Source organism: Cupressus sempervirens, chromosome 10, assembly GCF_028749045.1.
Source record: "Cupressus sempervirens isolate cs-2001-9-10 chromosome 10, ASM2874904v1, whole genome shotgun sequence".
NCBI classification, from domain to species: Eukaryota; Viridiplantae; Streptophyta; class Pinopsida; order Cupressales; family Cupressaceae; genus Cupressus; species Cupressus sempervirens.
The window spans coordinates 147,500,686-147,527,536 of NC_143127.1; the positions used below are offsets into that span (position 1 = coordinate 147,500,686).

The following is a 26,851-nucleotide window of genomic DNA, read 5'->3' on the forward strand; positions in this document are numbered from 1 at the left end:
GACAGAAAAGTTATGCAAATGCAAAAAGAACACCTAGGGAATTCTCAGTGGGAGAAAAGGTGTTATTAAGAGTAAAACCTCAGAAGACTACTATCAAGTTTGGTAAGAATGCCAAGTTAGCCCCAAGGTATATGAGACCCTTTGAAATATTGGAAATTGTGAACCCAGTAGCCTACAGAATTGCCTTACCACCAGCCCTTGCAAGGATGCATGATGTCTTTCATATGTCATACCTTAAAAAATGCATTACTCATCATGATCATATAATTGATTAACAAGTGCAAGAACTAGGGGTGGTGGAAATAGACCCACTCTGGAATACTCAAGGTACGTAAGCTATGCTTACGAAATTGAGAGGTGACTCACTGCAAGGTCTAGTGGGATCAATATGCAGAAGATAATGCCACTTGGGAAGATTATCACGAAATCTTTCAAAAATACCCTCATCTTTTCTTGAAGGCTAGAACCTGAACCTTTGGTTTCTTGAAATAATCTGAATAGATATTGTTTAAGTTTTGTTGTGATATTGATTGGGGACGATGAAAAATTTAAGGGGGAGGGTATGTTACATCCCAAATTCTGACCTAATTTTAAATTTGCTCATAGCTGTTAGATTGAACGAATTTTTCATTCATAATCATGTGAAGTAGGTAGTTATTTATATCCATTGTATTAATTGTTAATGAAGATGGTCGTTATCCATTATTTGTCATGTGATGTTTAGCAGTTGCTTGATTTTGGAATTATGGTTAATAATTAAATCCTTTTAAATATTTATATGAAAAATTATTATTATAGAACTTGTTATTATGGTGGAAGTATTTCACAAGTGATTGTAGGAGAAGATGAAGGGGGGAAGCATTGCTAAACAAGACCAACAAAATGGGATACTAGCTTAGTCCAGTCAACAGAATTGATAGGTATGACCTTAAATTGCCTTGGTAAGGAACTAGCGACTTGAACTTCAAGATACAACTGAAGGACTCGCATGAGTTATTAAATAAATAATTTAACAACATAAAATAATTTAATTAAAATATAATACGTACCTCAAAAGATTTTGAATGATCTTTCACCATATTATCATAATATATACCTATGTACGTACACATAGATACAAACATAAAAGTGACACCATAATATTATTTTCTTTATAATAAAATGATGCCACCTCATTAATATATCTACATGTATGTAGATAGATATAAACCATAATATTTTTTCGATTTATAACCTTCAAATCTTCTTCCATCCTTTTATTCTTTTTCTTGTTTGAAACGATTGAACACTTGGCATTTTAATTGGCATTCAAAAGCCAAGATATTTCTTTGTGTTACAACTTCTTGGAAGCCAAGGAGTCGCATTACTCTTGATATTTTTGAAGTCGAAGGAGACAGAAGGCAACATTACTCTTATTTTCTTACATCACCCGACTTCCTTGTTTATGCATAGGACTTCTGTGTTCATCATCGCCTTCTTACATTTTACCAACTACCTTTTTCTTAGTGCCAATATCACTGCAATTATCAACTTATAACCATTACATTTTTCCTTCCCACGATTTCTTGAACATACAGTTATTCTGTCAGAAATAATGAGCAACCTCATACTAGGATTGCGTTTGAGATCTTTGCAAGCAAAGGTGAGGCAGGTTGTTGAGCGTCTAGCAAGACTCCATTTCCAGATTAATCTAGGTTATGTGGATATCCAAATCCAACATTGCAATATGATTTTTCTTGATCAAATGTTACAACAAAACTGAATTACATAGCAGTAAGCTATTGCTCTTATCATGATGAATACCTTCTTTGATATTATAGTATAGATCTTCTCTAAATTAGATTTGTTTATGGCAATTAAAAGCGAAGTAACCATGTTATGAAATCATAATTTTATAATGCCATTGGAAATTAGAGTTAGACAATATTTTTTGCAAATCTTTAAGTACATCTTCTTCAAATCACATATTGTGATAAGCTGGTGTATGTGTGTGTGTGTGTGTGTGTGTGTGTGTGTGTGTGTGTATCATGAATCAGTTGTGAATCAACAGACAGAGCTGATTGCTTTGAGATTTGGGCACCTAGTACTCACCAGCTGTATAGCCATGGAAAAGGTGAAGAGGTGAGATAAAATCTGCAATGACATAGAAATAAAAGTCACATATGATGAATTTAGAAAAAACTAAAATCATTTTATTAATAGCTCATGCTCGTCCTTATTGTTGTTTCCTGTGGTCAAGTTGAGTGGTGGTGATCAAGTCATTGAACCCATCAGAAAACCTTGGCCAAGGTCGTTTAAAGGCATGTTTTTCATTTATGATCACTTGATGTTAGTGGTGTCAGTTATGCAGACATGTCTGTCCATAACTGTGTGGACATTCTAACCACCAAAATGCTCAGATGGCTGGACTAAAAGTATCCCAACCCCGATCTCGGGGTAGGGAGGGCCTTTCTAATTCAATAGATTGTGTGGGGATAACTATGGTCCAAGGTTGGGAGGTTAAGCCTAAGTCAATGCTTCTCTTACCAAAAGCCAAGACTTGCACAACCAACTAAAGACCCACTGGATAGTACTTGCATGTTTTTTTTTCTTCTTTCCATATTAAGCATTTACTTTACTTGTATGTAGAAAAAGATAGTTAATTGTTATTATAGTTATAGTTAAATTTAGTTAAGTTGATCATTGATATAGTTATTTCAATTAATCGATATTTCAATTCATCATTGATATAGTTATTTCAGTTAATCATTATTCTAGTTATTTCAGTTGATCATTGATACAATTATTTTCAGTTAATCGTTAATCTAGTTATTTTAGTTGATCATTGATACAATTATTTCAGTAAATCGTTATTCTAGTTATTTCAGTTGATCATTGATACAATTACTTTCAATTAATCGTTTATCTAGTTATTTTAGTTGATCATTGACACAGTTATTTTCAGTTAATCGTTTCTCTAATTATTTCAGTTGATCATTGATATAGTTATCTCAAATGAACATGGTTATTTCAGATAATTGTTGAAAGTTAAAACAGTTAATGTCCTATGAAGAGGAATTCAGTTATCTGTTCAATAATTGTTGGGAAAATCTCTTTATAAATCGTCTTTGTTTTTGTTATGAAAAACCGTTAGTTACACATTTCCATGACCCTTGAGTCTCTTGATATGGTATTGCATGATTTCCACCAAACCTTTGGTAGTTGAGTTGAAATTGTCAATGCATGATGATTCATCATGATGGATCAGTCAATATATAGTTGGGCAGTCCGATATATCTTGCATCCACATGATCATATATTTATTTTTGTTAGTTACCTTTCTTAGTTTCTGACATAACCAAAGCATTTTCATTGGCAGACAACAAGATGAGTTTTGCAATATGTCAAAGGCACTCTAGACTTTGGCATTCTCTATCACAAGCTTCAATGTTTCTATATATAATATATATAGACAAATAGATAGATATTAATTGGCATGACTCAACTGATACTTGACGATCAGCTACTAATTTTGTTTTCTCTTTGGGACCGAGGGTTGCTTTGTAATGTCCCTAATTTTAATAAAATACTTTAAATAATTAATGGTCCCAAAATTTTAATAATATTAGTTGGACCTTTAATTATTTAATAAAGGGGCTCAATGTTTATTAATTATCCATAGGTGTTTGTCGTGTCGGCACTCTTTTGTAAATCTTCGAGAGTTTTCTTCAAAGGGGTATTTATGTACAGCATGTAGGAAGTTGTTGGTATGTGATTTGGATCATTTCTTTGTATTTGCGAATTCATGTTGGATTTTTAGATTGTTCGCCATTTCGGAAGTGGAAGATCTTCCCTACTTGGCTATTTTGGTTTCAGTGGGAATCAACCCTCAACCTATTCCATCACCTATAATACTTTTCTCGGATCTGACAAATCGGAGCACCAACATTACTTGCAACTATAATCTTATTTGGTTACCAATTGATGATCTTGGCGCACTCACTACATTGTTCATTTTTTGGAGGTCTTCTCTATTGTTGAATCAAGGCTATTGTTAGTATTTCCTATTTTCATTGATTGTGTTTGTAATACTCTTACATACATAAACAATTGTACGACCCTCCAACAACTCATATAGACACCCACATCTATCACCGTACAACCCTTCCAACAATCTGTACAGACTTCATAATCACCGTACAACATTGTTGCACTAATACCGTACGAAAAATACAAGCTGCCTCACCTCCGGATGAAGACACCTTCGGATGGAAGTCACCTCCAGATAGAAGAAACCTCCGGATGAAAACGCCTTCGGCAAATGTCACCTCCAGAGAAAAATCACCTCTAGACAGAAGACAACTTTGAACAAAAACACCTTCAGACAAAAATCACCTACAAATGGAAAACACCTCCAGACAAAGATAATCTCCTGACAAAGATCACCTTCGGAACATTACATGCTTCGCACAAAAAACAAGATGCAACACACTAGCTTCATCAACTAAAGCAAAGTACAAGGCAATTACCAATGTCAGTTGTGAAGCAATATGATTACACCAAGTTTTGAGTGTCCTACACCTTTATCAAATTATTCTAACTATCCTTTAAAATCAAGGAGTTTTGTAATTAGTGAAACCACAAACTTAAAATGTTGATACCAGGACACCGATGTCATCACCACTACTTTTGACGATTGGTTGATAGTGATAATATCATTAATACTTAGTTCCTGTCTCTTGAACCTTTGTTAAATTTCAAGAAAAAACTAGAATTGTCACTAGTTCAATCTAAGGGATATGAATATAATGTTAGCATGCATTTATTGTTTATGATGTAATAACACAACTTTAGAACATCCTAATTCTAAAAGACAACTTGCAATATGAATGCAACCACAAAGACATTTGAGCATTCATTCAATTCAATTACAGTTCCAAAACAACATTCTTTCTTTCTAATATCTACACTCGTAAAAGCTGCAATATTTCCAAAATCACAGTTGATCATTCCTTACCCCCCATCTCCAATTTTTTCAACAAAAACAGCGAGTTTCTACAAAAAATCAGTCAACCTGATAATTTGACCAAAAATCTGCCTTTTTTGAGAAATACAAAAAAAACACTTTTCGGAAAGTTCCACAAAAGTTATGATCTAGCCAATATTCAACCAAAAATGGGTTTTAGGTTAGCCTACTATTTATTTTATTTTATTTTAGCAGCATTTTTTTTTTTTATCCTAACCTAATTTTTCCCATTTCATTTTGAGAATCTCAACTTCTTTACTTGCCAAGTTATTCCCTAGGAAAGCTTTGCTACTATGCCTCTACTATTGATTAAAAAACAGGGTTATATACAGATCTGTGAACAAAATGCAATATTCCGTCAATAGTAATGATAGTTAAAAATTAGAATCAAGTGCACACATGCAAAATTGATAAATATTTGTCTTCAACATTTTGGGCTTGGCCATGAGTAGCCAATGCAAATTAGTGTACCTGAGAATGTCTTGGCAAATAAAACATGAGATTTGGGGGAAAATGACATGAACATACAGATTTCAGGCTGTCGAGCTTTTCAGAACCAAAACTTTTTAAGAACTAGCAATTGCACCTTAGTGTGCCCTGAGTATGCCAAAGAGGTGTAAAAAGTTAATTACGAAATATTGTGATCTATTATTTGCATACATTTGTGTTGTACGAGATCAATTGGTAGGCATTTAGGCAATTAAATTGTTTGTGTAGCAAATGTCTGAATGTGAGAACTGATGTCGTCAAATCAATACGCACCCCTCCAAACACAACTGAAGTAAAACCTGTCGGTTGGGAAGAAAATCAAGCTCCATTAGCAATAGTCTCGTGTTATGCTTACAATAAGAGAGGGGGTAGTGACAGGAGAGAGAGACCTCTGAGTTGGGAAGCAAATCAGGCTCCATTAGAAATAGTCTCATGTTATTTTACAATAAGGAGAAAAAGAAAGAAGTGAAAGATAGAAATGGAAGAGATAAATATATAGATAGAAGGACAAGACATATATAGAGAAAGGAGAGGGAGTGATATGTAAAGATATAGATGGTGAGACAAAGTGATAGAGATATAAGGAGATAGAGAGGGGAAGAGGGATATAGAGGTAGAGATAATATAGAAATGGAGAGGGAGAGAGATATTGGGTAAATGGAGAGAAAGAGGGAGAGATTAAGATATACAAAGAGAGATGGAAAGCGAAAAGGGTGAGAGAAAAGGGGAGAGAGAGAGATGTAGAGGATAGTAAGAGAGTGAGAAAGGGAGAGAGAAAGAGATTGAGATATACAAAGAGAGACGGAAAGCGAAAAGGGTGAGAGCAAGGGGAGAGAGAGATGTAGAGGATGGTAGGAGAGTAAGAAAGGGACAGATGAGGGGAGATAGGAGGGACGGACAGGGAGAGGGGGGAAGGTGGGTATAGATATAGAGAGAGTGATATATAGAGAGATAAAGAGGGCTAGGAAAAGAGATTGAGAGATTGGGGGGTAGAAGTAGAGAGATGGAGGGAGGGACGGAGTGAATGGGAGAGAGAGGATGAAGAGGAATGATATTAGATAGAGGGAGATATAGAGAAGTAGAGAGGAATAGGGAGAGAAAGTGATAGAGAGAGGAGTTAGAGAGAGATATAGAGCAAGAGATCTGGAGTGAACAAGTGAGACATATAGAGATAATGAGATATAGATATGGGGGAGAGAGATAAGGAGATAGAGATAGACGAGGCAAGAGAGATATAAAGGGTGACAAAGACAGAGAGACGAAGGGAGAGACATAGGGAGGGAGAAACATGGAGAGAGAGGTAGAAGAATACATATGTAAGATAATGATATAGTAAGTGATAAATACAGAGAAATAGAAAGAAGTGTGTGTGTGTGTGTGTGTCTGTGTGTCTATGTGTGTGAGAGAGAGAGTGGGGGGGTTATGGAGATGGAGATGGAGATGGTCGTTCTTTATTTCTGATATTTTTAACATATGACAAAAAATCCACCTTGGTAGCTCTCTATTCATTTTCGTCTATCAAAATGGACAAACAACGCGATTGACATCCACCAAAAGATACTGAAAAGAGACATCGCAGTACATTCACTTTTTTAATAATGTTTGATAAAAAGATTTTACATGTAGCTTCATTTCAGAATTTTTCATAAAACTTGGAACAAACTCAAAATGTGTAACATTGCAGACAAACGTGGTAATCAGTGTGTTGTCTAAATGATTTAATTTTAATTGAAAATTATATTTTATTTATGTTTGGTATATCATATCTTTAATATTTATTTGTTTCTCTTATAAATGGAATTAATATCTGAACTGTATTTATACCATAGATTTTGTTTTATATAACATATAGTATTATATACAAATATAATACAACATGATTAACAATTGTATACATATTATGCTTTTACATATAATACTAATTAAATAATAATTATATCCTATACTAACTATTTTTTATATTTTACTATATAGTATAAAAAATCATAATTATTTGTTACATCCCAAATTTTGACCTTATTTTATTTTATTTATAGCCGTTTAATTGAATGGAGTTTCTTTCATAATCATATGAAAAGGGTAGTTAAATATATTCGTTATATTCATTATGTTAATTATTTAATGATGATGGTTGTTATCCATTGTTTGTCATATGATGATTAGCAGTTGCTTGGTTTCAAAATTATGGTTAATAATTAAATTCCTTGTCTACATTAAATGTTATTATGGATTTATCGTGGAGCTTGTTATTATCATGGAAAAGGTTGCACGGGTGGTTGCAGGAGAAGATGACGGGGAGAAACATTGCTAAATAGGATCAATGGAATGGGATACTAACTTAGTCCAATTATCAGGTCAACAAGTATGACCTTTAACTATCTTGGTAAGGACCTAGCGACTTGGAACATCAGGATACAATTGATGGACACACATGAGCTATTAAATAAACATTTAAAATATTGGTTATTTTTAATAAATTAAAAATAATGCGTACCTCAAACAGCTTTTGATTGACACCATAATATTATTTTTACACAAGATTCTATCTAATACATACATTTAAATACATGTACAAGAAGATAAAATAATCTTCCAAATAAAGCATGTATTTAGATATACATAATAATACATATGACCTTGAATAAAATAAATAATATGATGCCATCTCATAAATACATCTACGTGCAAGTAGATAAATATATTGTAAATTATCCTTGATTTATAACCTTCAAATATTTTCCCCTATTTATTCAATTTCTTGCTAGAAACCAAAATGCACATTTGGCATATTATATTTGGCGTTCAAGAAGCCAAGTCTTTTCTTTATGAGTTATGGCTTCTTGGAAGCCATAAAGTTTATCGAAAACCTCTTTAAAGATTTGGAAGCCGTGAGAAACCATAGATATGTCTTTTTACAAATTGTACTCTTCTTCACGTTTTTATTTTTCTGAACTTTTGGCCACGTTTTTCCCTCTCTTTACCTCCGCTGGAAGTCAAGATTGTTATTCACTTCGAGATTGCACTCAAGATATCTCAGGAGTAAGGGCTGGTTAATAGCGTCCAGCAAAAGCTCATCCTTCTCAAAAGATAATCAGGTTATGTGGTCAGCATACTATTTCTGATTGAAATATTGTATTCTTTTCTACAGTACTGTGCGTGTATTACAGCAGTAAGGATTCTTACCATAGGATATCGTACATCATCATTGTTATTTGTTAATGAATAGTTCCTTAGACAGTTTGAACTTTTCAAACCAAATCAAGAACATTGATCATGATATATTTTACTGTTGTACAGCAAAATCGAATGATATTCTTTTGCAAGTCTTAAAGTTTATTTTCCTGAAGCGATATAAGCTGTGATGTATTGAAATATGAAACATTATTACACCTACTATGGAATCAACAGAATGAGTTGGTTAAACTCAAAGAATTAAACACCTAGGACTCACCTGGTTGAATGGCCATGGAAGAGGTGCATAGGTGAAAAAGAAATTTGCAAGTAACATGGAAGCAAAATCAGATGTGACATAACAAACACATAAATATTTTTTAAAAAAGAAAATCATTTAATAGCTCATGCATGTTCATGTTTATTGTTTTCTCCTGTTGTCAAGTTGAACGGTGGCGATCGAGTAATTAAACCCATCCAAAAACCTTGGCCAAGGTCGTTAAAGGCATGTTTGTCATCTATGATCATTTGATGTCAGTAGTGCTAGTTATTCAGACAGACATGTTCGTCCATAACTATGCAGACATTCTAAACACCGGAATACTCAGGTGGCTAGACTAGAAGTATCCCAACCCTGATCCCAGGGTAGGGAGGGCCTTTCTATTCAATAGATTGTGTGGGGATGAATATGGTTTGAGGTTGGGAGGTTCAACCTAAGTCAATGCTTCTCCTCTTACTAAAAGTCGAGGCTTGCACAACTAATTAAAGACTTGCCAATTACTTCTTGTATGTTCCTCTTTCTATTTCATGTTATGAATTTACTCTACTTGTATGCAAAGAAAGATAGTTAATCACTATTTCAATTATTTCAATTGTTCATTGTTACAGATATTTCAGTTGATCATTATTACAGTTATTCCAGTTAATTGTTATTTCAGTTGTTTTTATTATCTCAGTTAATTGTTAGTAGTTAAATCAGTTAATGTTTCATGAAAAGGATTCAAGATAGTTTGTTTCGAGAGTTAGTTGAGGAAAACTCTTTCATATACTAGTTCTCTTTTATTTTGTATGAAAATTTGTTTGTTACATTATTAGATATAAAGATGGTAAATTATTACAAGTAATTGGTAAAAAAACTTGATTGGTATTAATAGAGATCAAATGATCAATATATATACAAATGAATAAGCAATGATTTCGTAGGAAATAGTCGTCAAGAATAGGAGCATTCTATTCTAGCTAACAGATAACTAACAACTAACTAAATATTAGAAAGATTCTAATATTTTTACAAGAGATTACATTAGATAATCATTAAATAGATATAAAAACTATCTATTATCGTAATAACCTCCCTTAATGGTTAAGCTATCCACTACACCAAGTTGTCCTTTGAATTTGACAAACTTATCTAGACCAAGTGGCTTGGTGAGAATGTCTACAGTTTGATCCGTTGTAGAAACATAATGCAAGTCTATTGTTTCGTCTTCAACCAATTGTCAAATGTGGTGACAATAAACATCTACATGCTTGTTCTCTCATGGAAGACTGGGTTTTGTGCTAACTTGATAATGCCTTTGTTATCAAAAAACAAAGTTGTCGGGCATGCTGATGACATCTACATATCCCTCGACATCTGACAAAGCCAAACAACTTCACAACCTGCCTTAATTGTCCCTTTGTATTCGGCCTCTATAAAGGAGAGAGAAATTGTCTGTTGCTTCTTACTGGTCAATGGGATGGCACTGGAACCCAAAATAAACACATATCCAGAAGTTGGCTTTTTATTGTCAACAAAACCTCCCCAATCTGAATTTGTGAACCCAACGAATCTAGGATTAGGTCTCCGAGAGTAAAGGAGTTCATAATCAGTAGTGCTCTTCACACGCTTTGAAGTCATTCAATGATCATCCTTAGGAGCTGTCATAAAGTGTGAGATATAGGTGACTATGAAGTTGATATCAAGTCTTGTAGCAAAGAGGTAGATGAGGGTGCCTACTAGTTGCCTATATATAGTATCATCAACTAGAGGAGAATAAGACTTGGCTAATGACTTCAAACCTTTCTACATGGGTGTAGATGCAAACTTGCAATCCTGCACATGAAACTTGTTTAACAGAGCCCTGGCATTTTTGGACTGAGAAATGAAGAAACCAAAAGACTGTTGTCAAACCTCAACACCTAGGCAATAATGCATGAGCCCAAGGTCAGCCATATCAAAAGACTGGCATAAACTCTGTTTGATTTCTTAAATAAAAGATGTCGAACTACCAATGATGATCAAATCATCTACATAAATGACTGGAAGGATGATGTCATTGTCAGTAGTCTTGATGTACAAATTTGAGTCTGAAGAACTCCTCCGGAAGCCTTAATCACTGAGGTACTTATCAATTTTCATGTACCATGCCCTAAGGGCCCACTTCAAACCATAGAGAGCTTTCACCAATCTAAGAACCTACTGTTCTTTTCCAGCAACCTTGAAACCAAGAGGTTGTGTCCTGTAGACCTCTTGTAGGTCACCATTCAGGAAAGCACTCTTGACGTCCATCTAATGGACCTTCCAGCCAAATTGTGCCACCATGGCTAGCACTAATTTGATTGTGTTCATCTTTGTTATAGGACCAAAGGTATCCTTGTAATCAATACCCTGACACTGCTAAAAGCCCTTTACAACTAAACAAGCTTTTTGTACTTCTCTAAAGTACCATCACACTTGGATTTTATTTTGTAGACCCATTTGCAACCAATGAGTTTTTTCCCTGGTGGAAGATCAAAAAGGACCCAGATGTGATACTTCAACGAGCAGGGCTTGTTCCCACTCTAGAATTCCTTTAGCCTCAGAGTATGTTTGAGGTTCAAACAGACAATGACTGTTGGCCATGATAGAAAAACTTATTGTCTTCATTAGTTTGCTCTATTTTTGAGCAATTCTTCCATCAATGAGCTCATCATCTCGAAGATCAACTAGTGCCTTAGCCCACTAATTAGGCCAAAGAGGAAGACCAAAATTAATGTCAAGAGGTTCTCTATGTTCGAGTTCCTCACGAAAAGAATATGGATCAAAATCAGGTGAAGCAGTGCATATTTGGGTGATCTTGCAAGAGAAGTCATAGGTGTCTATACAGGAATCACTAGTATTACTGGAGCTACTGGTGGACCTAATGGAAGTCGAACTCCCAAATCATGAGCCTTGCATAGGCCAATTTGTTGGATCAGGAATAGAGGAAACATGCATGAATAGTCTTCATTGCTCATCAAAGACTACATCACGATTGTACAAGAGACAAGATGTCTCAATGTCGATCAAGTAGTACACTTTGTGAAGACTATTGTATCAAGAAAGCATGAGTTTCTAACTCTTGGCATCCAACTTGGTGTATGACACATCAAGGATCCAAACATAGGCAAGAGAGCCAAAAATCTTCAAGTGATTGATTCTAGGCTTGTGATCTGACCAGCCCTCTTCCAAAGTCTTGCCTTTGACTACCACAGTGGGTTACCGGTTCAAAAGGTAGACTGTAGTGTGAACTACTTCTACCCAAAACTTCTTCGGAACATGTTTGTGGTCGAGCATAGATCTAGCCATCTCGGTGATTGTTATGTTCTAACGTTCAACTACACTAGTATGTTGTGGTCTGCGAGGTGTGGTTAACTAGAGATTGATGTCTTGAATATCACAGAAGCTAGAGAATTCTTTAGAACAAAATTCCCCCCCATTCTCTGTTTTAAGAGCAATAATAGATTTCCCAGACTCTTTTTCAACTAGAGTTTTAAACTTCTAAAAAATAGAAAACGCTTTTGATTCCACTTTAAGAAAATACACCCACATCTTTCTACTGAAATCATCAACAAACAATTGAAAATACTTGGACCCAAGAACAGAAGGAATGGCCATAAGGCCGCAGATATTGGCATGAACAAGCTAAAGCATCTGAGAAGCCTACCATGAATTGCCACTTTTGAAAGGTGCGCAATGTTGCTCCCTAGCCTACCATGCATCACGAACTCCAAGCTACTGAGTCTGAATCTCTGGCAATTCAAGGACAAGCTCTTCCTGAGCAAACTAAGAGAGAGAATGCACATTTAAGTGCTCATACCGCTAATGCCAAAGTGAACTAACAAAAGAACATCGAGCAACCATACCTAAGTCTTAAGAATCAACAAGTCTGAAAAGATCATAATCCTCAAGGCCAACTACAACAACAGACTGAGTCTCACTATCAATGATGGTGCACTTGTGTGAACTAAAGGTGACATCCAACCATTGAGAGTGTCGTAGCAACTGACTAACTAAGGGTAGATTTAGTTCCATCCTTGGACCATAGTACACATCAAGGAAAATGAGATTCCTCCCAGTCGACTGAATCTAAATGTTGCCTTTCCCAACAATAGTGTACTCTTCCCCTCTACCAAAAATAACTAAATCTAAGTAAGGTTGGTTGTCAGTGAATCAGTCTTTGCGGTGGGTGAAATGACGAGAGCCACCTGAATCAATGTACCAAATAGACGACTTGACATGATTTGCAAGTGTTTTAGCCATGAAGGCATAAAAGGCAGATTCGGTTTGTAAGTGTGCTATGCACTGTTCGCTTTGGGTTGCAAACCAAATTGCTTAGAAAAGGCAGCTAAGCATCTCTGACATTCAGCCTTCATGTGACCATACTTGTGGCAGTAGTATCACTAAATGTTCTTTTTCTTGGAGCCTTCTAATGTTAGAGCAGAGGACTTCTACGGAGAAGTATACAGTGAATGAGAGACTTGTCCTTATCCTTCTAAAAGGATTTAGCAGCAAAGGCTTGCTCTATGGAGGTGGAGCTGGAATTGCTACCGAATTGTTGTTTCCACCAGCCTTGTTGACGCAGAAGTGTGTAGACATCTATGAACTTGAGGTCGACATCAATAGAAGTGTTGTCGAGAGTCTCAATAAAATGCTCGTAGGCTTTAAGTAAATATTTTAGAGTGATTACCACAATGTCCTCTTCCTCCATCTTGTGTCTAATGGCAAGCAACTGATCACAGAATTCCTGAATCCTATTCAGGTGGTCCTCAAGTAGTTTTTGCTCATCCAGAACAATAGAAAACAAAGTGTTCTTAAGAAAGAAAGCTCAGCTTTTATCGAAAGTCTCATGTAGTTTCTTTAGGTGCTCCAATCTCTCGGCAATTGTTTTGTTGCATGGAATCTGAGGGGGTTGTTCATCAGCTATTGATTATTTGAGAAGCATCACTGCCTCCTGATTATGTTGATCATAGACACTCTAATCATGACAAGCTTGAGAAGGACAAGTTGTAGTCCCCAAAACCACTTGATCGTTGCCGCGATATTCGAAGATGGTTAGCATCCGCTAATTCCAAGTGCCATAATTCTAACCATTGAATTTATGATTTCCCTCGAGCAAAATATTTGTCAATGACGCCATGGCGTGTTTTGTAGTGAAAAACGTCAAAATCTATGAAGGTGCATACTTCAAGGGAAAATGTCGAAAGACCCAAAAAATGAAGAGCTACCCAAAAAAGAGCTCAAGAAACCCAGAAGGAATCTAATGTCATATCCTGGATCTATTGGCTTGAAAATCGAGGCAAGAAAATTGAGGCACCTAGAAAAATAGATAACAACCAATTGAGCTCTTGACAATTCTATCAAGAATATACAAAAAAAATCAAAACCATACAAAAATATTAGGGTTTTCAAAAAAACCCTAATTGGTTTGAAAAAACTCAAAAATCTATAGGAAAAATGGCGGACTTCCAAATCGATTTGCAGAAAATAATTTCAAAAAATTTGCTCGAATAAAGTTTGTGGGAAATTATAAATTTTTCGAAAAAAATTATAGTTTATGCTCTAATACTGTATTACAGGAAGCAATTGGTAAAAACTCGATTGCTATTAACAAAGATCAAATGATCAATATATACAAATGAATAAACGATGTTTGCTTAGGAAAAGTTGTCAAGAATAGACACATTCTATTCTAGCTAACAAATAACTAACAGCTAGCTAAATATTAAAGAGATTCTAATATTTACAATAGATTAGAATAGATAACAAATAAATAGATATAGAAACTATCTATTATCGCAATATAAATAATAAATAATTCATTATTAATATTCATTTAGCATAAACATAATATATAATTTATATAGTATTCAATATAAGTATATAAAATATAACTTAATATGTATTATATAAAATATATATTATACAATAATTATATAGCATATTTTATTTATATTTAATAATTTCTATTATTGAATGCAATGTATATATATAACTATAATATCAATTTAAAATAATTTTGAAAAAATAATTGTTGTACAAAATATTATTTTAATATTTACAGATTGAGAATCCATGACTTTCTCGCATATCAAATTCTTTAAATATTCTGCATATATCGTGCTGTGCTGTTCATGATGCAAACAAGAAAAAAATGGCCAGAGTTTGCAGGAAAACTTGAAACATTTCATTTCAATTCCAGAAAACCTGCTAAAGCAGATTTTTATGCCAATATCTTCTAGGGACCATGTCATTGCAGTTAAAAAGTTGTAACATTTCATTTCAGGCTTTTCCCAATTTTAGACGTTAAGCGGCATTCACTGGAGGGTCATGATATAACCTACAAGGAAAAAGGCCTGCAATGACTGGTTTGACATTTAGGGCTCAGATGCAGTCAATCGCCTTGCATAGTAGGCAGACAATTACAGCCATTGATCAAATTAGTTAGTTCAATCCGTTTCATAGAAAGATCACCTGTGGTATAGTAAAAATGCTCAATGCCTCTCCCTGAATTATGTATCTAAATATAAACAATTTCCTGTATTGCAAAAACAGAAAAATAAGCTCAACTCCATCACCATATATCAAACAAAATGTACCTGATGCAAATGAAAATTCTTCTCAATATATTCAAAAGTTTCCCATATTAGATTCGAGTCTAATTTACTCCATAAGCTCAAATAACCACCATAAATGGATATAAAGCATTTCTAAATTGAGGCTTCTGATTTCCATTACTTGCTATTAAAAACATTATTAGAAATACATGTTGTAAAATGGTAGTAAGAATTTGACTACAAAAAGCTATCAAAATCTATTAAGAATCACTGCATAAACTATTGCACTTACCTCACTCTGAAGAGCCGCATCTGCCTGTCCACGGTCTGCAGGTTCTATTGCAAGGAGTGTTTCTAACAAGACCAATGCTGAGGGAGGAAAATCTTTGAAAGCCTCTGCAATGCAACATTTGTAGGGGTGTTGTGGTTTGAATATGGTTGCATGTGGTAATTTAGACTTCCTCCAGTATTCTTCAGATGGTGAGCCACATAGCTTAAATATTTTATGCAACTGCTCCACCTAAACATTTCAAATATTTAATATTATTCTGTACTCATGAGATTGAAGATGGACAAAATATTAAAGAGCTCAATTTTGTTTTCTAAAAAAGAGGCACTACTTCAACAGAAAGACAAAATATAAATTATGTGTATTGCACAACTCAAGCTTTTTGCAACTTCAGTACATACGTATGGGTCCTGCAATCTTTTTTCAGACATCACACAATGGCCTTTTATTCACAATAAGCATAGATTAATATATGCATTAGCTCTATAGTGCAGGTAGATGTCTAATAATTTATGAATTTTCCTATTTAAATCAGGCTTAGGATTAGAAACGAGTGGCTTGGAACAGAGACAGAGATAGATCATTTTGGACTAGAAAAGACACACTTAGAAATGTGCTAACGGTGAGAATATGCATCCCTGTTGAAGTAGGGATGAGTAGTAGGCAATCCAGGACTCCTAATAAATTCATTGCAAACTATTGCATTACCATCTTGAACTTGCCATCTTGCATCATGATCATATAATTGTTGAACAAAAGAAGCTACTGAAAGCTAAGATTTATTAATTATTTGATGTCTGCAAAACCAAAAATTTATATTTAATGTACTTGTAACTTCTATGTTTAAATTAAAAAAATAAATTAGCTCATATAAATCAGTATGAAACACCAATAATTAAATATGTCAATGGAAGACTATTTCAGTATCAAACCAGGATATTCTAAGGGAAAATCAATTCAGTAATGTCCCAAGGTATACTTGAAAGCAAAACCACTTCAGCGCTGTCCCATAATATTCCCAAGGGAAGATCTCTTAACCCATTATGTTCTCAAGGGCAGATCATTTCAGTATCATTCTGTGATTTTCAAGTAAGTGGGTACCTTTGACATCATTAATCATTCATGATATTCTATCGTTTCAACATATTACTTTTGTATCACTGGGATGACCCTTTTAATAAAAAGAGGCTCCATACAATAAGTTGATTAGAGTCTGAATTAATTACCAAACGTTGTAACAAGGCAGAAATTAATGCCAAGGAATGTGCATCTACATATTGCCTATAGGTGAAGTATCAGTCATCTACTCCACATCAAGCCTTGCAGTTTTAACTGTTGAGACATATTGATCACATTTTTATTGTACTTGTATTTTTTATAGAAAAGCAAGTGTTAATAGGGAGGAGTGACAGATAGTGTTACATCCCAAATTTTGACCTAATTTTAAATTTATTCATAGCCGTTAGATTGAACGGATTTTCCTTTCATAATCATGTGAAGTAGGTAGTTATTTATATCTGTTGTATTCATTATATTAACTATTTAATGAAGGTGGTCGTTATCCATTATTTGTCATGTGATGTTTAGGAGTTGCTTGATTTTGGAATTATGGTTAATAATTAAATTCTTTATCTATATTAAATGTTAATATGAAAATTATCATGGAACTTGTTATTATCGTGGAAATGTGATTGCAGGAGAAGATGAAGGGGTGAAGCATTGCTCAACGAGATCAACAGAATGGGATACTAGCTTAAGTCCAATCATCAGGTTGACAAGTATGACCTTAAATTGCCTTGGTAAGGACCTAGCGACTTGAACTTCAGGATACAATTAAAGGACCCGCATGAGCTATTAAATAAACAATTTAAAACGTAAATTAATCTAATTAAAAATAATACGTACCTCAAAGGTTTTTCATTGATCTTTTCTCCACATCATTATAATATATACCTATGTACGTACACATAGATATAAGAATAAAGTGACACCATAATATTATTTTCTTTATAATATAATGATGCCACCTCATAAGTATATCTACGTGCATATAGATAGATATAAACCATTGTTATTTTCGATTTATAACCTTAAAATCTTTTTCCATCTTTTTATTCATTTTCTTGCTTGAAACCGATTGAACACTAGGCATGTTTATTTGGCATCCAAGAGCCAAGACACTTCTTTTTATGTTACGGCTTATTGGAAGCCAAAGAGACATATAATCTCTTTATATTATGTAATCGTGAGAGGCAGTAGATATACATTTTTTTCGATCAGTCGACTTCCTTGTTCAAACACCAGACTTCCTTATCATTCCCGACTTTTTTTCTATCACACGATCTTCATTCTTTTATTGCCCGATACCTCTGCAGATTTTCGTCTGATACTTCTGCATTTATGAACATTGCCAACCTCTTTCATGTTCTGCCTTGTATTACTCCTTTCTTTGCTGAAGACGTGATTAATGTTCACACAAAGTTTGCACCTAGAGGTCATTTTGAGGAAGAGCTGAAACATTAACATCTAGCCAGACTCCCATCTTTTCCCAAATTACACCGGGTTATGTAGTCAATCATATTCCAAGTATTGCTATAAATTTCATTACCAATTGTTACTGCATTCTGATTTCCATAGCAGTGAGCTACAGTTTACATTCGGCATACTTAGGTATCATCGGTTAGACCCTTTAAGAAGGTGTTGTTTATGATAAATAAAAGCAAAGTATCCATGACATGGAATCATTATTTATTTATGCCATAGACAGCCAGAATCAAATGATATTTTCTCCTGTAAGTCTATAAGAACACATTTTTTCTTATCTCAAATTGTGATAAGCTGGAAATATATAATACTCATTAATCAATTGAGAATCAACGGACAGAGCCGACTGCTCTAAAATCTGAGCACCTAGGACTCACCAACTGTATAGCCATGGAAAAGGTGAAGAGGTGAAATGGAATCTGCAATGACAGAGAAATAAAAGTCAGATGTGAGACAATAAATTTAAATTAATTTCATTTAATAGCTCATGCTCGTCCATATTATTGTTCCCCTGTTGTCAAGTCGAGCGGTGGTGATTGGGTCAATGAATCCATCAGAAAACCTTAGCCAAGGTCGTTTTAAGGCATGTTTGCCATCTATGATCACTTGATGTCAGTGGAGCCAATTATTCAGACATGTCTGTCCATAACTATGCGGACATTCTAAACACCGGAACGCTCAAGTGGCTAGACTAAAAGTACCCCAAGCCTGATCCCAGGGTAGGGAGGGCCTTTCTAGTTCAATAGATTTTGTGGGGATAAGTATGGTCCAAGGTTGGGAGGTTAAGCCTAAGTCAATCTTCTCCTCTTACCGAAAGCCGAAGCTTGCACAACCAACTAAAGACTCACCGGATATTACTTGTATGTTCTTCTTTTCATGTTAAGCATTTATTTATATGTATGGAAAGATGGTAAATCATTATATCAGTTATTACAATTGATCCTTGTTACAATTATTTTTGTTATTATAGTTATTACAGTTGATCATGGTTACAGTTATTTCAATTAATCGTTATTATAGTTATTACAGTTGATCATTGATATAGTTATTTCAGTTGAGCTTTGTTATTTCAGTTAAACATTGGTAGTTAAAAGTAGTTAATGCCCCATGAAAAGTAATTCAGAATATTTGTTCAAGAATTTGTTGAGGAAAACTCTTTCTAGATCACCTTTATTTTATTATGAAAATCCGTTTGTCACAGATAGTCTAATACATAGACATGAATTGTCATAGAATGGTTTCATTTGAGCAAAATTCTGCTTTTGTACATATTTTGTAATGAATTTTTTGTTCATTAGAGAAGACAACCTTGAATTGAGGAAACAATTATACTTCCAGGATTTGGGGCCTTGGCTCTTAAGTTGTTGTGAATGGGCTCAAAATGGATGGGGTCAAACAATTGTGCTTCAACATATCATCCACAATGCAAATGGATGGTTCCTCAGTGTATTGTCCAAAGCCAAATTTGCTGCCAATCACTTTCGTCTCAATACCATCTTCAACCTCATTTGATTTTATTGGTTTTCTCAGGATCTGCTACAAATGTAATAGCACTGTCATCTTCAATATGTGCTTTCCAAAATGCAACTCCCTCTCTTATAGCATAATCCATGAAGGGATACGTTCCTTCAATGGGCATATCCATAATAATTTATTATTTAAACAGACACACACATAACTCCAATTTAGTCTCTTGAGTTTATCCAACTCAAGCTACCAAAAATTAATACTCCTTCTTAGCTAGGGAGGATAAATGCAAGACATATATTACACCAATGGTAATATTAGGCATGACAAATTTTAAGGATATCTTTGATCAGAAATTTTCATCATTTTTATGTCACATAATATCAAAAGTATTGGTCTTCAAAATATCAACATATGATATTAACCAAAACTCTGGGTAATGGTCTCTAGAGTATCAATGCTTGATATTCATCACGTACTCAATAAGGCAATGGTTTGTAGAATATCAACATATGATATTCACCATTTTTTGATATCGCATTTGAGTATTGATCTCCAAAATAACAATATATGATATTCACCAAATACTCATTGAATAATGGCCTCCAGAATGAGATGCAAGATATCGACCAAGCACTGTGAGTAATGGCCTCCAGAATATCAAGTCGTATGAAATTCACCACGTACTCTGTGTAATGGCCTCTAGAACATGAATTCGCATAACATTTACCATATATTCAAAAGTGTTTATAAGGTATGTGCACACGCATTCTCATAATACTTACCATATAAATATCCACCATGCAAAAGTATAATCTATTATGATCTACATAGATATTGTAAGATATCCATCATAATAGAAAACTAAGTTAGATATCCATCATAATAGAAAATTAAGTTATTGTAAGATCGTCACCTTTCAATAACTTCTATAGATACAAGTGACATCATTTGGAAGTTGTCACTTCCTTGTGATGTACACAGGGGGTAGGCCTATTAAAATTACATAGTCACGTGGTATATTCATGAATCATAGTCCTCTTGACTGCTACAACTTAATGATCACTGGAGAATCCATCTCAACATGGTTTAATCCCTGTAAATCACCAAAGATAGAATCATATCCTTTATCGACTCCCTCTCTTTCAAGGTTTGCTTGAAATATCAGACTCCCTCTTTATCTCAATCTCCTTCCAGTAATAACATTCTCAGAGGAAAAGATAAATAAAAATAAGAGAGAGACTGCAATAATACTCAAAAATAATAAATAGTTTGCATAATGATATAGGATCATTTCAATATATATCATAGATAAATATAGTATACATATATTCACTATTTTAATCTATGTTTCCTATTTATTATTTCCTCGTTAATAAATATAAGTCGTGACGCTTTCTCAATATACCAATACTCATTAACTACAAATATATTCATAATAAGTTAGATAAATACTTACCTTAATGTTACCTTTTATATAGCGGGACAAGAAATTGTGTAACATACAAATCTAAACACACATTTTCGGGACCCATTTCATTGTGGTCCTCCTTACGCTATGGTGTATGAAATGTCTCACGGGTAAACCCTTTCAACCTACTTCTCCCCTTTATCTTGAAAAGAATGCCTCTCTTTATAAGAGACATACCATTTGATATGATTTTTGCTTTAATAAACAAATTGCATTTCCTTATTATCAATACTAATTCCTAATACTATAGGAACTTGGGCACGGGTTTGATTAAACTCGTATCCATCTTTGGTGTTGGTCATCAATGAACTTTAGATTTTTCACATAATCCCTTGATGACCTTATTTCTTCCGTATTATCCCCGACTCTTTATTTCAATGCCTCCTATATGCATCAACCAGTCATTGCTTAAGTCTTAATGTAGGTTTGAATTCCTCCAAATATTTAATAGGCTAGCTCCACCCTCTATAATGATCGTCATCTCCACTTCATGTAGAAATAATGATCGAATTTACTAGTCTATGCCACATTGGATAACGATAATCCTTGCATTTATGCTTACCTTAATTGGTCTATGGGACTCTATGCTATTAATACTTGCTAAGACCCACTCTTCTTCCTTAAATCAATGTCAATCTTGCCAAGCAGCCTCATACTATGTTGGTAGTTCTCTTACCATCTCTCTCTCGGCTCTACTCTTTTGGCGTAACAATGGCCCTCAGATCTCCTTGCAAGTGTCACCTTAATAGGTCAAAGAGCATGCCTACAAGACTGCAAGAGCACCCAATCCTCATAGATGCACTTGTAGCTTTGGTGGAAAGATTGGAAGATTCGTGTTCCTCTTCCTCATGTTTTGGAGTAGATTGGCTTTGCCAAGCGTTGCAAGAGGTGGGGAATTGCTAACGAGTCATTACCACCATGTTTCCTTACATCGAGTTTCTTTTCAACGAATCATCCTTTTTCAATGTCTTTTCCTATTGACTTTGCTGAATCGAACATTTCTATATGCTATCATGCATCAGCTCCAAACATGTTTTATTGCAAGAAATATTGAACTATTCAGCCAAATCATTGGTCGCAATTTCTCCGAGTCTAAGACTTATTAGGCGTGTTGTCAGTATTGAGCTTTATATTATGAAGAGATGTCTCTTCTTTTCTTATAATCTCTCGCTCCTCTATATCCAATGATAAACATCTCCTTTCAACCTGCGTTCTTATCCAAGCCGAGTTGCTATTGTCCCCTTGATCCTCTGTAACCAGATGTCTTGAGTTACCTGTTTAGCATTGCTTAGTCATTATAAAATTGCTCTCCATGCCCGTCTACTGTTAGCAGTAATAGTTTGAAAGACTTTCCAATATTCCACAATAATGGGAAAAAATAATAGTTTGCCTCTATATACTATTAAGAGGAACTTTATATTAAATTTGGCTCTAATTTTATTATAGCACTGTCGTCTTCGATATGTGTTTTCCAAAATGCAACTCCCTCTCTTATAGCATAATCCATGAAGGGATATGTCCCTCATATCCCTTCAAGGGACATATCCATAATAATTTATAATTTAAACACACACACACACATATAAATAAACTATATATAACTACATTTAGTCTCTTGAGTTTATCCAACTAAAACTACCAAACATTAATAGATTTATACACAAGCTGAGATCCATGAATGGGTTTCTTGTGTCTCATGCGAGATACCCTTTCTTGGTGTTATGTTCCTCAAAAGAGATTGCCTCTATGAGCCCCTTGGGCATCAAGGTTGTTCGTTCTCCAAAGTTCACATATTCTTCTAATCAATAGATGTTTTTTTGGACCAAGTCCCTCCCTTCCAGTACTCTTTGTGTGTTCTTCCTTATCTCCTTCCAAGTAAAGAGATGTTTAATCAATCCCTCAAAGATGATATTCTCTGTCAATGCATTTAGGTCACTTGGGCTTGCCCACTATAGCTTCTATTAGCCCCAAACTAGATTTTTATGCCAAACATTTCTTACAAGCTGTTGAAGGGTTCATTGTTTGGCCCATTGATATTCTAGTTGCAAGTGTATTTCCATCATCTTCCTTTTAAGATGAACCACCATAATTTCTAGCATGAAAAGCAATGCTGCATTTTCTTATTATCCAATGTGCAATCTACTCTCAAATCAATAGATAACCCTTTCAACTTTTTCTTGCTACCTTCATCAAAAGTGTTTGAACCTTTTTCTTTATGAGATCTCAAGAATCAAGCATGGGACTCTTTATGGTGATCCCATAGCTACCCAATTGATTGTTTCTTTCTTCAACTTGTTGCCAATATTGTTGGCATTATGCTTATGATTTGCATAGGATAGGCACGAATTGGTGAGGCATTGCTCTTCCTTGCATTCTAGTGCAACTAAGGGTCCAAAACATCCAATGCTCACTCTAGTGGATACGACTCTCTATCATCCCAGCATCAACGTCCCTCTCACACATTCATTCCACGAAGCAAATCTCAATAGGAGCCCATATTACAAGATTTGTATCCACTGTTTGCAATTCATAAGCCTTCAGTGTTAGGAAAGGCTTCACATGACATCAGCTATCTCCTAGGATTCTCCAACCTAGCCACTTCAGCTCTGGACTTTCCCTAGCGAACCTTTCCAAACACCACATAGGTATTGTTATCACATATGATTGCACCCAAAATGATAAGCTGAGAGCTCAACATATTGTGATACATGGGACTAATTTCAGGTTGTGGATGACCTATAGAGAAAGTAGAGCTCTAGAGGGAATTGGTTCTCCTTCGAAAATAACTTAACTTCTTTTAATACGGAAATGGATAGAGGTTACTTGAAATAAAATGCCAAAAGATTTAAAGGTTATGCACCAAACTTGTGAGAAGCTTTAACAGTTGTTCAAACTCACGATACATTCTAATGAAACAAGTCTATGCTCACAACTCAAAACATGACATGAATACACATTTTCTCATAGGAAGGCAAGAAACCAACACTTTCTTGAAGGAAAATCAATGCTTTTCACAACTACAACCTACTGCTTTCAACTTCTAACAACCTATGATTTGCTTCAAACATCAATCTCCTTGCTGCAATATTACATGAATGAGAAAAAATCAAAGAATTTTAAAATAAATCACAATAATTCCATCAATATCATTCATTCATAATACCAAAACAAGGAGTATTTAAGAAGGAGCTGATGCTCTGTTTATTAAAATGAAAGGAGTTTTCTGCTACAAATATGAAAATGCTTCTCCCAAAACATAAAATTTCTCCTTTGAAATTTGAGTTTCAATATATTTTAAGCCTTTGCACATGCATTAGGAAGAAAGAGAAACAATATCCAAGAAAAGAAATTACATTTGCCTTATAGATGGCTTTCCTTCAATTGAAAATGGAACTAGACTTGCACTAGATGAATCTCGTTGAAATTTTGCAAGAGAGAAGGAAACTTTCCCAAAAGTGTCTTGTGATATGCATGAGTTGTCTTCATGGGTCGGATGTAACTGAATAATCCCCAAAAATAAGAGGCAAAAATGAAGGCAACTTGCTCATTATGCCTTTAAAACCTTCCTCAATTGATATGCAACCCATATGGAAACTATATCTTTCACTCTAGGTTAATCACAAGTATCTCATGAAGTGGTAAAATATGTCTATTGAAGGCGCTATGTGGCAAGGTGAGTCTTTCTTCAACATGCATCCACAATTGTTATGCATTGAGACAATGCTTGTCAAAGGGGCATAAACATGCTGCACTTTTGGCCCATTGAATATATTGGGGCATATGATAATTGACTAGAAGTTACATAATTTTTACTTTTGCGATTTATCATCATGTTTACTACAAGCTAGATCGGGCTCATTGGGATAGAATGATTAATATTGCCCAAATATGTCAATAAATAGGAAATAGTTGTTGACATTAAAGTTAAATCTCTTTATTTTTGTTTCTATTTCTTCTATAGATTTATTTCTATTTCTAATGGTCACTCCTCTTCTATATTTCTATATTCCTTGTCTATTCAATATGGAAACTCTCTTTCTGTTTCTAATTCTCTCTTTGTTCATTATAGAACATCCTTGTGTATACTTGTATATATAGATCATTTACAATCTCTATTTAATAACACATTTATTATTTTTAAATAATACGTATCAAAGCTATTTTTTTCACAAAATAATAATTTCATCATTGAAGTTTGAAGTTATTTTTTGAAATAGGTTTTGAAGATCTTTAATTTCTTCATGAAATGTTACTCCTAAGTTCAAAATCTTTTTGCCTAGGTGTGTTCAAAAATCAATTTGACCTGTCTCTCTATCAAAACCTGGCTAGGGTTTTTTCGTGGACTTTTTCCTCTACACAATCACATTCATTATTGAGTCATTTTAGGTTTGCAACTCGTGTTTACATGTTAGGCAATTTTTTTACAAACTTATTTGTGCTTCTTCCATGCAAATCACTTTTTTTTATGGCCCCTATTTCCATTCTGCCCACACGTTTTACAATTTTTGACTCAAATAATGGTGTTTTCACTCTTTTAGCGTCATCTAGGGTTTCTAAAAAAAACCTCCATCTCTAATCAATAGCCAGACCTTCCACTATTGTTTTGAATCTTTGTAATTCTTTTTTGAGGGGGGTGGGGGTGTTCAAAAACAACTAGGGTTTCTTTTGAAATTCTCTGATTATTTGTCATTTTCAAAATCTATCTGCAAATTCTTGGTGGATTTTTAAGATTATTATCTGAAGACTTGTAATTGATGGATTGACTGTTGTAGAAGTGCCTCATTTTTCGTACCTCAATCTTCAATCCTTTGGATTCAGGATCTAACATCAGATTCCTTTTGGGTTTTTGAAGCTCTCTTTTGGGTCTCTTTTCATTTTTCCTGGGTCTTCCATCAATTTGCCTTGAAGTTTGTGCCTTTTCAAGTATTCACCTTTTTTTGCATCGAAAATCATGTCATGGCATCTCTCAACAATCTTCTCTTGGAAGGCAGTTAGTGGTTCAACGCAAAGAACAACACCTGAAAGCAAAGAATGATGACAATCTAGGAGTATCGTCGCCTTAAGGCGATTGTTCTAGGTACTGAGACTCATCCTACCACAAACGATGCTACTCAAGAAACGTTTGATGAGCGTAGCCGTGAAGTTTTTATACTCGTTAAGATTTTAGTTATTGATGATCAATTGCCTCAAGAGTCATCTAGCAAGATAATTGCAAAGATCTAAACTACACTAAAGGACATCCATGAGACATCAAATAAAAGCAACGCTTTCTTTCTGAAGAATCAACTATTCTCGATTATTATCAATGAGCATGTGTCCTTGAAGGAAAATCTTCTAAAGATTAAGGACATCAAAGGTCATCTTGAGGCCATTGGTTGTACAATGGAGGAAGGGGATATGATAGTCATTACTCTAAAAAGTCTACCACAATCCTATGAGAACTTTATTGAGACGCTCAATATTATTGCAACTAACATTGACCTCTAATTTTCAGATTTGTGCACCAACTTCTACAACGGGACTGTTGGAAACAACATTTTGGTAGCATCGCTCCTCTGAACAAGCATTTATAGCCCAA

General features: G+C 34.5%; 1 protein-coding gene across 2 annotated transcripts in view; it reads right to left on the reverse strand.

Annotated features, from left to right (window-relative positions):
• The window catches only part of LOC149533006 (putative serine/threonine-protein kinase At1g54610), a 64,324-nt gene that overhangs the window by 11,996 nt on the left and 25,477 nt on the right, over positions 1-26,851 (reverse strand). The window contains exon 4 of one of the 2 annotated variants that reach the window (XM_089807446.1): positions 15,795-16,022. In XM_089807446.1, the coding sequence (XP_089663572.1) occupies positions 15,795-16,022 (228 nt within the window). The remainder of the gene's footprint in view (positions 1-15,794; positions 16,023-26,851) is intronic. The other variant, XM_089807447.1, reaches the window with a different exon arrangement.